This window comes from Coregonus lavaretus (assembly GCF_964263955.1).
Source record: "Coregonus lavaretus genome assembly, chromosome: 4".
In the NCBI taxonomy this organism is placed as follows: domain Eukaryota; kingdom Metazoa; phylum Chordata; class Actinopteri; order Salmoniformes; family Salmonidae; genus Coregonus; species Coregonus lavaretus.
Window position 1 is genome coordinate 41,935,057 of NC_139991.1, and position 17,455 is coordinate 41,952,511.

Here is a 17,455-nt window from a genome sequence, read left to right on the forward strand (position 1 = left end):
TATATTTCAATATTTTATACTCATTTTACTGCCTTATGACCATCTATCATGTTTTAAAGAAAGTTAGAAAATGATAAATATGCAGGCTAAGGACAGAGACGTGCTCCAGTGCTCATTCTTTACCTTCATAATTTATGGAAATAAAAAAAAAAGTATGATATTGAATGGTGTATAATTTATGTTTGGTGTTCATTCTTTCACTTGGTCTTAGCACACAGCTGTATCACTCCCCCACAGAGCAAGGTTTTCCCTATGGTGTATAAGAGAGGAAACCAGAGCAACAGACATCAGTCGAGTACTTAAGCAGTGGGTGGCTGTCCTATTGCCTCTGACTAGAATATGTACCGTACATTTCCTGACGATTCAATATTTTGAATCGCCACCGGTCACCATACATCAGTTGATCACTAACGCTGCCCACTACTTTTAGCCGTTCATCTTCTTGGTGTGTCCCTTCTCTATGACAACTTAATTGAGATACAGTCATAACAATTACTTATTTTTAGCAAGAAAAAGTTTAATTTAAAAGACAAGCCACAAATTAAGAAAACAACACTAATAAGCTAGCCTGAGCTCAAGTCTGAAATATTCAGAAAACCAAACTACGTCTTTAATAGTTCCTATATTTTCATCATTACGACACACTAAGGGGCTCCATTCAATCTATCGCTGAAGCGTTACAGATTGCACGATAGAACTGTAAAGGTTATTTCCGATTGAGCCGACATATGCAGTGTTTGCCGTGAATGCAGTCTCCACTAACGCAGGAACATTGCCTTTAAATTTAAATCACGCTGTAAGGCTGAATTCCCGCGATACGGATTGAATAGAGCCCTTGGCCTTAATGTTAATATATGCCTTTATAAATATAAAAGTTCCAGTTTTCCTCATCTTTTATGTAAAATACACAATACAAATCACCCTACACTTATTGGTTTGCTCTTGCCAATTTCAGAAGATATAATATACTAAGAGGTAACTTCAAACACAAAAAGAAAGTCACATGATATGTATATATACATAAATACAATACATTATCCAAAACAAGGAAAAGAGAAATCACAAAGTACTTTTGCCAACATATCAGATGAAATAAAACTCATCCAAAAACAACAAAACTAATATTTAAGAGACAAATAAATATCCTTTCTTCCAATTTTGTCTATATTTACATATTGGTTACATCTGGGGGGTTTTCAACTAAAAGGTTTCCCCAGTATCCACTGCCAAATGCTTGTGCTTGCATTAGAGCGTGCTACAGCGGGCCAAAACTCACTACACTGTCAAATGGCACTTAAAATAGATCAAGAAAATATTCAAAATCAAACTGAATAAAGCAACCATACAGCAATCAGTGAATATCATATAACAAAAGGAAATGATCATGGCGACAATGATAGTGCCATTGGCAAATATCCCAGTCCAGTAGTACTCTAATCTTTCTCTTAGTTTAATGATAACATAAATCTGTAGTAGTTCTCTCCTAAAGCGCCATTCAACAGCAAATATGTGGAGAAAGCCCCACCCAGTGTGAACTGTCATGTTTGGTCATTGGTCAGTGACAGTTGACCAGTAGTCAGTTGGATAAGGTCAGGATTAAGGGTAGGACTGTACGATGCCTTAGGCCCATTTCTCTCCATGTGAGCAGCCACTCTTCCATAAAGTCTGCTCTAAAGAGCCTGTATCTGGAACCATGGAGTCAAACCAGAGACGTAGGCCCACCTGTCTGGGTGAAATTAAAGGCACTGGAGTCTCTTGTGGATCAGTGAAGCTGCCGTATTCTCACCCATTCCAACTGACAGCTTGAGAGTTGCTGATATGTTTTTCAGGATGTCAAGATTGTTTTCTTTTCAGTTTGTTGTTGTAGTTGCTGTATCTAACCTTTTAGGTTAGAAATGGGCTCAATTATCAAGAAACTAAAAAGGGAAGGCCCCATTGTCTTCCGACAGATGGCGTCATTTTAACGCCACACGCGTTGCCAGGAGCCATCAGTGACATAAGACAATGGGGAAGGCCCTAGAATATTTTTTGTTTCAAACAAATATCAACGTATTACTTTTTGTGAATGGTTATCTATGATTAAAACAGAATTTGTGTTGACAGAATTGGCTTGAGTCCAGTTTTGAAACAGGCAGGTTTGATGAGGTTGCAGAGTGAATACAGCATTTACTATCTGGCACATATTCCAAAGAAAACTAAAAAACAAAGTAGACAAACCAATAGATTCTAGCAGCACAAAAAGGCATGCAAGACCAAAAAAAGCACTTTCAAGATTCTAAAGCACATCTGTAAGCTGTTTGCACTCCAGGCACAAATGAATACACAATTAACCTTAACATCTTCAATATTTTCAGGACAAAAAGGTCAAGGTTCAAAGTTCAAGAGTCATCTCTAACGACATGTTAGGTGACTGTACAGTCAGATTGAGTAAGATCTTGTAATTTCTGTGTGGTCAGTTTGACATGTAAACAAATGCCCAAAGCCTTCAATTACCTGTAAGCAAGGTCGATTACCTTTTAAGTCTAAAGTGAATGCACTTTATCTTCAGTGAACTAGTAAAAGGCATTATCAGTAGAATGGCCCTTTCTCATAAAGTAAATCACACAAGCATGATCTGCTAAGTATCATATACATCTAAAGAAAATGTAGTTTATCAAATAAATCCATGATCCTCTGAAAACATACATTTCCAATCCTTTTGCAGGTACATTTTGTTTCTCAGCAGTAAAATTCTTCAGAAGTCATACACTACAAGACCAAAAGTATGTGGACACCTGCTCGTCGAACATCTCATTCCAAAATCATTAATATGGAGTTGGTCACCCCTTTGCTGCTATAACAGCCTCCACTCTTCTGGGAAGGCTTTCCACTAGATGTTGGAACATTGCTGCAGGGACTTGCTTCCATTCAGCCACAAGAACATTAGTGACGTCGGGCACTGATGTTGGGCGATTAGGCCTGGCTCGCAGTCAACGTTTCAATTCATCCCAAAGGTGTTCGATGGGGTTGAGGTCAGGGTCTGTGCAGCCCAGTCAAGTTCTTCCATACCGATCTCGACAAACCATTTCTGTATGGACCTTGCTTTGTGCACGGGGGCCTTGTCATGCTGAAACAGGAAAGGGCCTTCCCCAAACTGTTGCCACAAAGTTGGAAGCACAGAATAGTCTAGAATGTCATTGTATGCTGTAGCATAAACATTTTCCTTCACTGGAACTAAGGGGCCTAGCCCGACCATGAAAAACAGCCCCTGACTGTTATTCCTCCTCCACCAAATTGTCCTGGCATCCACCAAACCCAGATTTGTCCGTCGGACTGCCGGATGGTGAAGCGTGATTCATCACCCCAGAGAACACGTTTCCACTGCTCCAGAGTCCAATGGCGGTGAGCTTTACACCACTCCAGCTGACGCTTGGCATTGCGCATGGTGATCTTAGGCTTGTGTGCGGCTGTTCGGCCATGGAAACCCATTTCATGAAGCTCCCGACGAACGGTTCTTGTGCTGACGTGGCTTCCAGAGGCAGTTTGGAACTTGTTAGTGAGTGTTGCATCCGAGGACAGACTATTTTTACGCGCTACGCGCTTCAGCACTCAGCGGTCCCATTCTGTGAGCTTGTGTGGCCTACCACTTCACAGCTGAGCCGTTGTTACTCCTAAACATTTCCACTTCACAATAACAGCACTTACAGTTGACCGGGGCAGCTCTAGCAGGGCAGAAATTTGACGAACTGACTTGTTGGAAAGGTGGCATCCTATGACGGTGCCACGTTGAAAGTCACTGAGCTCTTCAGTGAGGCCATTCTACTGCCAATGTTTGTCTGTGTGTGTGCTCTATTTTATACACTTGTAAGCAACAGGTGTGGCTGAAATGGCTGAATCCACTCATTTGAAGGGGTGTCCACATACTTTTGTATATATAGTGTAATTTCGTTTTCAAGACTGGTATGGATACATGTGCATAACTTTAGAATAACTTCTCAAATAGTAAAACAAAAGCACAATAAATACCAATAAATAAAGTCTAGGCAAAGCATTGGTGCATACAGCTCTCCAGATATGAGTGTTAAAAAACAAAAAACAGAAAAGTAATTTCAGTAGTATCAACAACAAGATTCTTCCAGTTCAACACCTTTTGCCTGCGTGTTCTCCATTTCCTAAAAGCTATCAATAACAGTTCAAGTACAAAATGTGTCAATCACAGAAGAGCTAGCTACCAAAGAAACAACCACAGATGACAGATCAACCACATGAAAAACAAAACAAACAAAAATGAATACATACGTATTCTATCATCCTTATATATATTTTTAAATATCCGAAAATATCTACTTTTGGTCCACTATACAAATATGCACTTTAGAACAGATAGCATAAGGAATGAGGATATTGTGGACTAAAAACTGAAGGGGCTAAAATTAGAATGTGTATTTCAGCTGTGTGTAGTGTGAGAGGCATGTATAGTGTTATCGTGGTGTGTCGTAGGAGTAGTAGGGTTACGTATGTGTGTGAGAACAAGGTTTGGTGACGTGCTGCATGTGTTAAAAGGCTGGCACCGCTGGTGTGAGGTAGGGTGACTAGTGGGTGTGCTCAAACACACGCTCTGACTCATTCATCCACACACAACAATAGCACGCACAAACCACAATCTCAAGTCAAGTCCTCACATCGGCACACGCACATTTCACCCAATAGCAGAGGCCAAAGCAGGAGCAGGCCTTGAGAGAGTGAGAGCAGGAACGAGGCAACACACCCACATCGGGGTACCGAACAAACAAAACAAACGTAATAGAACCAGCACAATCCAGAGAAAACAACAAGCACCTCTGAACCTGCACCTCCCCAGCCTTCAGTAACACCGATGAGCCAGCCCAAATCCAGCCACAAGTCACCAGAGAGAGCCAAAGCTGTGGCTGGGACATTAATGCAGAATGTGCTATTCCTCCCCACAACCACACAATCAGTCAGGAGTCAGGACTACATCGACAGCTGCAGTAAGGGTTATTAAGGCACTACGATGAAGCCGAGGTACATAGAATCCCTGACATTCAGTCTGCTCTGCAACACCAACCACAGCACTGTTGGGACAGGAAATTGGACAGCAGCCTCGCCGTGACCACTGTGGCGGCCATGATGGCTCTCACTCTCTGCCAGTTTCCTCTGGTTGGTTTGTTTTTGGTCCATTCACAACTTAAGAAATCTACCAAGATAGAAACTACAAAAACACACACACACTGAGAACATGTCAGTAGATTATACGAGTCTTTACATTTTATCACACTATCCAGCATCTAAATCCAACCAAACCAATGCATGAAGTGCGTAGAAAAGCTAATGTTGTAGTGGTATAGTACATCCTGTCTGTCTGTCTGTCTGTCTGTCTGTCTGTCTTACCTCATATTTCTATACAGTAGCAGCACACATAAGAGTATGTCTTTCTTCTTGGGCAGAACTTCCTTCATGGCTATAAGCCATTAGTGGTTATCAGGGGATCATGGCTACGATTATACACTATTCAATAAATCATAGAACGCAAAACAACTGTCACATTACAAGCAATCATACTTCACAAAATGTCATATCTAAACAAAGCTTTGAAATATACAAAAAAGTCAAAAATCTCATATCGTTCAACTGAATTCTGTCCTTAACTGGAATGTGTCAATGCTTTCTCTATAAGAACGTATATCATCTCATGATTTGAGCTTTGAGACATAAGTAAATATATACCCTCCCATCTACACAGCTAGGGTCAGTCAGTGTCTCAAGTCTGTAAATGGCAGCATCTCATTGGTCACATCACCCCCCCCCCCCCCCACTTCCAATCCTCCTTCCTCACCCAGCAACCCCTCCCTGAGGACAGACACATGGGACAACAGCAGACAGAGGCAGCCTGTCCACATGACTCTCCCCAGTAGATTCCTATTCACGTCTAGCTCTCTTCATCGATCCACTGTTTGTGTGACGCCAGCGGCTGTGGACATGGTGATTTTCATCGTCCTCTATTGGCCGGGGTGGAGGAGAGCAGAGAAAACACAACGCATGACAGAGGGAAACAGTGCAGACGTGTGTGTGACAGCGAGATCGATAGAAACAAGGAGAGAGAGAGAGAGACAGACAGATCAAGAGAAAATAGATTTGTGGGCGTCTTCCTCTCTTCAGATGGAGGGTGGGCATCTCTCTCTCTTCAGACTGAGGCGTAGGTGTTGCCGGTGGCGCTGCATCGGCGGATTGTGGGGGTGGCGGCAGAGGGGGTGAGGATGTGCTCAGCGTGGTCCTGGGGGGGATGGGGCAGGGAGTGCAGGATGCCCGGCTGGACCACCCCCACCACTGGATTACTGCCGTCCTCCAGAGCCCCCACCTGGATCACCTCGTGCTCATGCTGCAACTCAGCCTTCTCCCGCTTGGCCAGCGGCTCCCCAGACTCCTCCATGTCCTCCTCCAGGTCACTGTCCATCTCACTCACCTCGTCTGGAAACACAGACAGGGGTACAGGGTCAGTCAATCAGACAGACAGGTAGACAAAAAGACAGATAGACAGATACAATGCTGACTCTTCAGGATTCTCATTAGTAATGCTGGACCATTGTGTTTGCAGGAAAGGCTGATAGCCTGAAGACCCGTCGTTGAATTGCATAGAATTCTACGTTGGGCAGAAATTAGCATTTGGATCAGGAAAGTTTCAACTCACGACCTCTACAAGCCAGAATGCTGAATAAAATGATACTTAACCGGTTGTCTGAGTAGTTGGTCCTTTTGCAGGTACACTATATATACACAAATGTATGTGAACACCTCTTCAAATTAGTGGATTCGGAACTGAGCCAGGACTACAAACATGTTTTAAACACCCTTGCTAGCACGTAGAAGAGAATCATTATATCTGGCCCCCTCCCGTGCTACCAAAGGGGTTCAGAACGTTTCAGCCGACTCTTTGCCCTGAACGAGTACTTCAAGAAACTTTCCAATGACAGGAATGTCTCTTTTTGTGACAACTTTGATTTGCTGTGTGAGCAACCAGCACTTTTTTAAAAGAGATGGGATTCACCCTAACCGCAGGGGTTCCAGGATTATTTCGAGCAACATCGCAAACTGTTTTAGAGACTGACGGACAGGGTCTGGTAGTGCTCCAGTTCTCCCTGTCAGAATAAGCAACAGAGGACTTGGAAAGCATATAAACCCCTGTTGAAATGGCACTATGGTTATTGTGAGTAACCTAATTTATGTTTCTTCTAGTGAGTTTATACAAACTTATCTCCTACCATTCTGATCGATTGAAGACTGTCAGAAAACGTGGTTGTAATGTTAATAATTTGGTTATTATTCCACTGGTTACCTCGAGGCAGATGCCCCAGGGGCAGAGTGGCCCACACTCATTGAATATGGCGCTTTTAAATGTTCACAAGTAAAACCTTTCTTGTAAATGACCTCATTACTGAGCGGAAAGTTGATTGCATGTTTCTCACTGAAACATGGCTGTCATCAGACTGTAGTGCCGCTCTTATTGAAGCCTCCCCCTCGGACTACAGCTTTTCATACTCCATCAGAAAAGAGAAAAATGGCAGGGGGACAGCCTCTATTTTTACTAAAGCTCTCAGCTGTAAGGACATTTCGTTTGGCGACTTTGGGTCTTTTGAGCATCATGCTATACTGTTTAAATGTCAGCCACCAGTGCTGGCCATAACCCTGTATAGGCCACCAAAGCACTGCCCCACTTTTTTTACTGATTTATCTGAACTATTGTCTATTGTCCTTGAGAACTATGATAAAATCATTGTGATGGGCGATTTTAATATTCATGTTGACAAAGAGACTGACTCCAAGGCCATGGAATTTATGAATCGTTTGAGCTCTATAGACCAACATGTTACTGTGCCCACCCATAACCGCGGCCATACCTGGTTATTACCAAGGGGCTTTCTATTGACATATCCTCTATTGTTGATGTGGCTTTATCTGATCACCACTGTGTATTTTTTACTACCTTGTTGCCCAAAGCACAGGGTAATACTGAATGCATTATTAAGAAACGCTATCTTATCTCTGAAGTTGCTACAGATTTTATTGAGTGTATGAACAATACTCCACCACCTATTCTGCCTTTCTCTTGTGATGATTTAGTTGATAGCTTTAACTTAAATGTAGGGCAACCATTGATGCCCATAGGTCCAGTAAAGTTGTAAAAGGCCACATCCAAACGCAGAGCCCGTTGGATGAGTGAGGAAACTAATCAATTAAAGAGAAATTGCAGAAAGGCAGAGCGGAAGTGGTGAAAGTAAAAGTTGCAGGTCCATTATGATATTCTGAGAGAACAAGTTGGCATATACACTACCAGTCAAAAGTTTGGACACACCAAATCAATCCAGGGTTTTTCTTTATTTTGACTATTTTCTACATTGTAGAATAATAGTGAAGACATCAAAACTATGAAATAACACATATGGAATCATGTAGTAACAAAATGTGTTAAACAAATCAGAATATATTTCATATTTGAGATTCTTCAAAGTAGCCTTGATGACAGCTTTGCACTCTTGGCATTCTCTCAACCAGCTTCATGGGGTAGTCACCTGAATTGCATTTCAATTAACAGGTGTGCCTTCTTAAAAGTGAATTTGTGCAATGTCTTTCCTTCTTAATGTGTTTGAGCCAATCAGTTGTGTTGTGACAAGGTAGGGGTGGTATACAGAAGATAGCCCTATTTGGTAAAACACCAAGTCCATATTATGACAAGAACAGCTCAAATAAGCAAAGAGAAACGACAGTCCATCGTTACTTTAAGACATGAAGGTCAGTCAATCCGGAAACTTTCAAGAACTTTGAAAGTTTCTTCAAGTGCATGCTCAAAAACCATCAAGCGCTATGATGAAACTGGCTCTCATGAGGACTGCCACAAGAAAGGAAGACCCAGAGTTAACTCTAATGAACTTATCCTCTGCAGCAGAGATAACTGCACCTCAGATTGCAGCCCAAATAAATGCTTCACAGAGTTCAAGTAACAGACACATCTCAACATCAACTGTTCAGAGGAGACTACGTGAATCAGGCCTTCATGGTCGAATCGCTGCAAAGAAACCACTACTAAAGGACACCAATAATAAGAAGAGACTTGCTTGGGCCAAGAAACACGAGCAATGGACATTAGACCGGTGGAAATCCTTTGGTCTAATGAGTCAAAATTTGAGATTTTTGGTTCCAACCGCCGTGTCTTTGTGAGACGCAGAGTAGGTGAACGGATGATCTCTGTATGTGTGGTTCCCACTGTGAAGCATGGAGGAGGTGGTGTGGGGGTGCTTTGCTGGTGACACTGTTTGTGATTTATTTAGAATTCAAGGCACACTTAACCAGCATGGCTACCACACCATTCTGCACCGATACGCCATCCTATCTGGTTTGCACTTAGTGGGACTATCATTTGTTTTTCAACAGGACAATGACCCAAAGCACACCTCCAGGCTGTGTAAGGGCTATTTGACCAAGAAGGAGAGTGATGGAGTGCTGCATCAGATGACCTGGCCTCCACAATCACCCGACCTCAACCCAATTGAGATGGTTTTGGATGAGTTGGACTGCAGAGGCAAGGAAAAGCAGCCAACAAGTACTCAGCATATGTGGGAACTCCTTCAAGACTGTTGGAAAAGCATTCCAGCTGAAGCTGGTTGAGAGAATGCCAAGAGTGTGCAAAGCTGTCATAAAGGCAAAGGGTGGCTACTTTGAAGAATCTAAAATCTAAAATATATTTTGATTTGTTTAACAGTTTTATGGTGACTTCATGATTCCATATGTGTTATTTCATAGTTTTGATGTCTTCACTATTATTCTACAATGTAGAAAATGGTAAAAAGAAAGAAAAACCCTTGAATGAGTAGGTGTGTCCAAACTCTTGACTGGTACTGTTTAACAAGGCAATTAGAAATGCCAGACGGGCTCATTTTTCTAACTTGATCACTATTAAAATCAGAATAATTCGAGAGTGTTCTTCTCGACAATTGATGGCCTGATAAATCCTACCCCCGCAAACCTATGTGAACTTTCCTCCACATCTAAATGTGATGAGTTTGCGGCATATTTCAGACATAAGATAACCAACATTGGGCTGGGTATCAGTCAAGCAAGACCTGATGAGAAGTCTGATGATATGTGCCCTAGCCTACCACAGAAAGACACTATGGATTTATTTTCCCTGGTTGACACAGACATGCGCAGGAAAGTGATATCACAATTTAAGCCTTCTACCTGCCTTCTCGATCCTATCCCCACCACCTTCTTCAAAACAGTTTTTAATTGCATATCTGAAGAAGTGCAAGCTATTGTTAATCACTCCCTGTTCACAGGTACTTTCCTTACTGCACTAAAAACTGCTTTGGTGAAACCCCTTCTGAAGAAAAGTAATTTAGAATCTTCAGCTCTTAGCAATTTTTTAAAGGATTTTTTAAAGTGCAAACTGTATTACCACTGAAAAATTCCAATCTGGTTTTCGTGCCCACCACAGCACAGAGAAAGCCTTAGTTAAAGTGGTAAATGATCTTGGAGCCAACACAGATGCCAAACAGTTCTCTGTCCTTGTACTCTTAGATTTAAGTGCTGCATTCGACACGGTTGACCATGATGTCTTTCTGGACAGACTGGAGAGGTGGGTTGGCCTCGCCGGTCCCGTTCTAAATTGGTTTAAGACCCATTTAACCGGTCGAGAGGTTTTTGTCACCCTTGGTGAACATGACTCAGAGAAAATACATATCACATGTGGTGAAGGTTTGATTTTGGGTCCGGTACTATTCAGTTTATACACTACCGGTCAAACGTTTTAGAGCACCTACTCATTCAAGGGTTTTTCTTATTTTTTAAAACTATTTTCTACATTGTAGAATAATAGTGAAGACATCAAAACTATGAAATAACACATGGAATAGTAACCAAAAAAGTGTTAAATAAATCAAAATATATTTTCTATTTGAGATTCTTTATATATCCACCCTTTGCCTTGATGACAGCTTTGCACACTCTTGGCATTCTCTCAACCAGCTTCATGAGGTAGTCACCTGAAATGCGTTTCAATTAACAGGTGTGCCTTTTTTATAAGTTAATTTGTGCAATGTCTTTCCTTCTTAATGCGTTTGAGCCAATCAGTTGTGTTGTGACAAGGTAGGGGGTATACAGAAGATAGCCCTATTTGGTAAAAGACCAAGTCCATATTATGGCTAGAACAGCTCAAATAAGCAAAGACAAACGACAGTCAATCATTACTTTAAGACATGAAGGTCATTCAATCTGGAAAATCTCAAGAACTTTGAAAGTTTCTTCAAGTGCAGTCGCAAAAACCATCAAGTGCTATGATGAAACTGGCTCTCATGAGGACCGCCACAGGAATGGAAGACCCAGAGTTACCTCTGCTGCAGAGGATAAGTTCATTAGAGTTACCAGCCTCAGAAATTGCAGCCCAAATAAATGCTTCACAGAGTTCAAGTAAAAGACACATCTCACCATCAACTGTTCAGAGGAGACTGTGTGAATCAGGCCTTCATGCTCGAATTGCTGCAAAGAAACCACTACTAAAGGACACCAATAAGAAGAAGAGACTTGCTTGGGCCAAGAAACACAAGCAATGGACATTAGACCAGTGGAAATTTGTCCTTTGGTTTGGAGTCCAAATTTGAGATTTTTGGTTCCAACCGCTGTGTCTTTGTGAGACGCGGTGTGGGTAAACGGATGATCTCTGCATGTGTATTTCCCACCGTAAAGCATGGAGGAGGAGGTGTTATGGTGTGGGGGTGCTTTGCTGGTGACACTGTCTGTGATTTATTTAGAATTCAAGGCACACTTAACCAGCATGGCTACCACAGCATTCTGCAGCGATATGCCATCCCATCTGGTTTGGGCTTAGTGGGACTATCATTTGTTTTTCAACAGGACAATGACACAACACACCTCCAGGCTGTGTAAGGGCTATTCTACCAAGAAGGAGAGTGATGGAGTGCTGCATCAGATGACCTGGCCTCCACAATCCCCCGACCTCAACCAAATTTAGATGGTTTGGGATGAGTCGGACCACGGAGTGAAGGAAAAGCAGCCAACAAGTGCTCAGCATATGTGGGAACTCCTTCAAGACTGTTGGAAAAGCATTCCAGGTGAAGCTGGTTGAGAGAATGCCAAGAGCGTGCAAAGCTGTCCTCAAGGCAAAGGGTGGCTATTTGAAGAATCTAAAATATAAAATATATTTTGATTTGTTACTACATGATTCCATATGTGTTATTTCATTGTTTTGATGTCTTCACTATTATTCTACAATGTAGAAAATAGTAAAAATAAAGAAAAAACCTTGAATGAGTAGGTGTTCTAAAACTTTTGACTGGTACTGTACGTTATCCCTTGGCAGCGTTATCAGAAAGCACAGCATTGACTTTCACTGCTACGCAGACGATACACAACTTTACATTTTGTGTCACGTGAGGATTTTAGCTGGTCTACCTAAGAAAGCCATTGGTCAACTGCAAAACATACAGAATGCTGCAGCACGGGTACTGACCAAGACCAGACGGAGAGCACACATTACACCGGTTTTAAGGTCTCTTCTATTGGTTTTTAAATCAATCCACGATTGTGCACCCCAATACATGTCAGACATGCTTTTAAGTTATGTACCCAGTAGGTCCCTCAGGTCCTCTGGCACTGGCCTTTTAACTATCCCAAAGCCTAGGACCAAGAGGCATGGAGAGGCAGCCTTTAGTTATTATGCCCCCAGCCTCTGGAATAGCCTGCCAGAGAACCTGAGGGGGGCCGAAACTGTAGACATATTTAGAAGAGATCTTAAAACACATATTTTTAGCTTTGCTTTTCCTCAGGGTGCTTTTTAGTTGTTCAGTTTGTGTCATTCTTTTGTTTTTTATCTTATGTTTGTTGGGTAGTAAATATTTATTAGTTTTTTATTAGTTTTTTCCCTGTAAAGCCCATTGCGTTGCGTTCCATGTCTGAAAAGTGCTGTATAAATAAAGCTTGATTTGATTGGATTGGATTTCAGCTACACCCGTTCCTGACAGGTGTATAAAATCGAGCACACATCCATGCAATCTCCATATCAACATTGGTAGTAGAATGGCCTCACTGAAGAGCTCAGTGACTTTCAACGTGGCACCGTCATAGGATGCCACCTTTCCAACAAGTCAGTTCGTCAAATTTCTGCCCTGCTAGAGCTGCCCCGGTCAACTGTAAGTGCTGTTATTGTGAAGTGGAAACGTCTAGGAGCAACAACGGCTCAGCCACGAAGTGGTAGGCCACACAAGCTCACAGAACGGGACTGCCAAGTGCTGAAGCGCGTAAAACTTGTCTGTCCTTGGTTGCAACACTCACTACCGAGTTCCAAACTACGACTGGAAGCAACATCAGCTCAATAACTGTTTGTCGGGAGATTCATGAAACGGGTTTCCATGGCCGAGCAGCCACACACAAGCCTCACCACGCGCAATGCCAAATGTCGGCTGGTGTGGTGAAAAGCTCACGGCCATTGGACTCCGGAGCAATGGAAACGCGTTCTCTGGAGTGATGATTCACGCTTCACCATCTGGCAGTCCCCAATGCATAGTGCCAACTGTAAAGTTTGGTTCATGAGGAATAATGGTCTGGGGCTGTTTTTCATGGTTCGGGCTAGGCCCCTTAGTTCCAGTGAAGGGAAATCTTAACGCTACAGCATACAATTACATTCTAGACGATTCTGTGCTTCCAACTTTGTGGCAACAGTTTGGGGAAGGCCCGTTCCTGTATGACAATGCCCCCATGTACAAAGCGAGGTCCATACAGAAATGGTTTGTCGAGATCGGTGTGGCAGAACTTGACTGGCCTACACAGAGCCCTGAGCTCAACCCCATCAAACACCTTTGGGATGAATTGGAACGCCGACTGTGAGCCAGGCCTAATCGTCCAACATCAGTGCCCGACCTCACTAATGCTCGTTGCTGAATGGAAGCAAGTCCCCACAGCAATGTTCCAACATCTAGTGGAAAGCCTTCCCAGAAGAGTGGAGGCTGTTATAGCAGCAAAGGGGGGACCAACTCCATATTAATGCCCATGATTTTGAATGAGATGTCCGACGAGCAGGTGTCCACATACTTTTGTGAGACAAAATATCTACAGAGTAGTGTTATCAACCCGACCTTCAGTATGCTGTCTGTATATCATTTGTATTTCCGGTTTTTATTTTCAATATTGATGCAATTTGCATGTGACAAACACTTGCACAATATGGCTGAGCCTAACCGAACAGCAAACACTACTAGCTGATTGCGAGGAAACGTGCTTCGGTCGACTACATTCGGTTACATTCAGCTATTGTTTAAATATTGTGATTCACGTGCAATGCATCAACAGATTGAAAATACAAGTGACAGAAACGACAGGCACCACAAAAAGTCAGGTAAACAACCCTTTCCTGTGGATACCTTTTTGCCACCTCCTACTGCCAAAAGGACCAACAGCATGTACAACCGGTAAAGTAAGTGTAAATATCATTTTATTCAACATTCTGCCTTGTAGAGACGATTGCATATTTTTTACAGCGACTTCTTTCAGACTGATATTCATGGAGTAACCATGGTAAAAGTCTGGTGTTTAGGCAAGGCTGCACACAAAAAAACAGCTGTTTAATAAATGGTCCTAACCTTTTCTTATGAACATCTTAGTATTATACAGTGAGGGAAAAAAGTATTTGATCCCCTGCTGATTTTGTACGTTTGCCCACTGACAAAGAAATGATCAGTCTATAATTTTAATGGTAGGTTTATTTGAACAGTGAGAGACAGAATAACAACAAAAAAATCCAGAAAAACGCATGTCAAAAATGTTATAAATTGATTTGCATTTTAATGAGGGAAATAAATATTTGACCCCCTCTCAATCAGAAAGATTTCTGGCTCCCAGGTGTCTTTTATACAGGTAACGAGCTGAGATTAGGAGCACACTCTTAAAGGGAGTGCTCCTAATCTCAGCTTGTTACCTGTATAAAAGACACCTGTCCACAGAAGCAATCAATCAATCAGATTCCAAACTCTCCACCATGGCCAAGACCAAAGAGCTCTCCAAGGATGTCAGGGACAAGATTGTAGACCTACACAAGGCTGGAATGGGCCACAAGACCGACAACAGTTGGTGCGATTATTCGCAAATGGAAGAAACAAAAAAGCACTGTCAATCTCCCTCGGCCTGGGGCTCCATGCAAGGACTCACCTTGTGGAGTTGCAATGATCATGAGAACGGTGAGGAATCAGCCCAGAACTACACGGGAGGATCTTGTCAATGATCTCAAGGCAGCTGGGACCATAGTCACCAAGAAAACAATTGGTAACACACTACGCCGTGAAGGACTGAAATCCTGCAGCGCCCGCAAGGTACCCCTGCTCAAGAAAGCACATATACATGCCCGTCTGAAGTTTGCCAATGAACATCTGAATGATTCAGAGGAGAAATGGGTGAAAGTGTTGTGGTCAGATCAGACCAAAATTGAGCTCTTTTGCATCAACTCAACTTGCCGTGTTTGGAGGAGGAGGAATGCTGCCTATGACCCCAAGAACACCATCCCCACCGTCAAACATGCAGGTGGAAACATTATGCTTTGGGGGTGTTTTTCTGCTAAGGGGACAGGACAACTTCACCGCATCAAAGGGACGATGGACGGGGCCATGTACCGTCAAATCTTGGGTGAGAACCTCCTTCCCTCAGCCAGGGCATTGAAAATAGTCGTGGATGGCTATCCCAGCATGACAATGACCCAAAACACACGGCCAAGGCAACAAAAGAGTGGCTCAAGAAGAAGCACATTAAGGCCCTGGAGTGGCCTAGCCAGTCTCCAGACCTTAAACCCATAGAGAATCTGTGGAGGGAGCTGAAGGTTCGAGTTGCCAAACGTCAGCCTCGAAACCTTAATGACTTGGAGAAGATCTGCAAAGAGGCTGGTGGCCAACTACAAGAAATGTCTGACCTCTGTGATTGCCAACAAGGGTTTTGCCACCAAGTACTAAGTCATGTTTTGCAGAGGGGTCAAATACTTATTTCCCACATTAAAATGCAAATCAATTTCTAACATTTTTTACATGTATTTTTCTGGATTTTTTTTGTTGTTATTCTGTCTCTCACTGTTCAAATAAACCTACCATTAAAGACTGAACATTTCTTTGTCAGTGGGCAAACGTACAAAATCAGCAGGGGATCAAATACTTTTTTCCCTCACTGTATGTAACCTTACAAAAATGCGAAATGATCAAATAGCCTCTGGACTGCAACTGACCATAAAATGTGTGAATGGGTAATAATTGAAACCGCTATTCTCTAAGTGGCCGCACGTTGAGATGAATGTAGATGGAGGTACGACGCATAACAAAAGAAGAATGACGCACAGCAATGCTGAACGGACATGGCTTCAAAGAGCTTAATAACCCCATGCAATGTAGAACCAGAAACCTACAGAGACCTAGCCTGTAGACACAGCTTGGTGTTAGCTTACCTTTGTCCATGTAAGCAGGCGACATGGCGTTGAGGTCATCGAACTGCAATACATTAAGAAGCACAAATAAACCATACTGAGACTGAGCCAAGGAGTAATGGGAACATTACAATTATGTGCGTGTGTGTGGTGTGTGTTTTGTTTTCATCAGGGCCTTACTTCTCCCATGACACCGATGGGCGTCTCGCAGGTTGCCTGGGCGACGCGGTGTTCCACCAGGTAGAACATGTACTCGTCGTAGAGCAGGCGGATCAGGTGGAACGAGCCGAAACTGGCCGCGCTGCGCAGAGTCAGGTCCCGAATCACCATGGAGCTGACAAAGAGATCGACAACAAGAGATCACCAACCACTGGAAAACTGCTAATAAGCGGACAAAATCAATCAAACCATATCAATTGATATGATAAACAATAAATCTCACAACACACTACTTAAATTGCTCCCTTATTATTTGGTTAAGTGTGTACGTTGTATTTCTGTTGTGTATGATTTCTGTGTGGTGCATACCAAAACAACACATTTCACTGCACCTATCCGGTGTGTGACAATAATTGTATTAATTTTTTTACCATAAAATTAGGATTAATTCTATTGTACCCATTCAATTTCTATGATCTCATTCTATTTCTATGGACGGTACAGTAGCTGACCTGTAGAAGGACCACTTGAGCAGGAACTGTCGTGCAGCCCTGGGGAAGCTGGGCCGGTCCTCGAAGGGCTGTAGGACTTGGGTGACCACGTTGTCCAGCCAGGCAGCCCACTGCTCCAGAGAGCTCTGCTGCTGCAGGGTGGCCTTGAAGTCCTGCTCTAACCGCTGCACCACGCCCTCTTCACACTGACACACCCATGACGCCTGCTCCTAAAGAGAGAGAGAGAGAGAGCGAGAGAGAGAGCGAGAGAGAGGACGGGTCAGTGTGGGGTAACACAAACAAACATGCAAAAACAGATGCACACGCACTCCCCGATGAAATAAAC

The 17,455-nt window shown here is 42.8% G+C and overlaps 1 protein-coding gene across 1 annotated transcript in view; it reads right to left on the reverse strand.

Annotated features, from left to right (window-relative positions):
• Positions 1-5,920: 5,920 nt before the first annotated feature.
• Positions 5,921-17,455, reverse strand: part of LOC311127922 (transcription factor RFX3-like) — a 60,385-nt gene continuing 48,850 nt past the window's right edge. Inside the window, exons 13-16 of the mRNA XM_084159821.1 lie at positions 17,131-17,339; positions 16,640-16,793; positions 16,481-16,523; positions 5,921-6,465 (exon numbers count right to left, since the gene is read on the reverse strand). Of these exons, the coding sequence (XP_084015947.1) occupies positions 6,182-6,465; positions 16,481-16,523; positions 16,640-16,793; positions 17,131-17,339 (690 nt within the window). The 3' untranslated portion in view covers positions 5,921-6,181. The remainder of the gene's footprint in view (positions 6,466-16,480; positions 16,524-16,639; positions 16,794-17,130; positions 17,340-17,455) is intronic.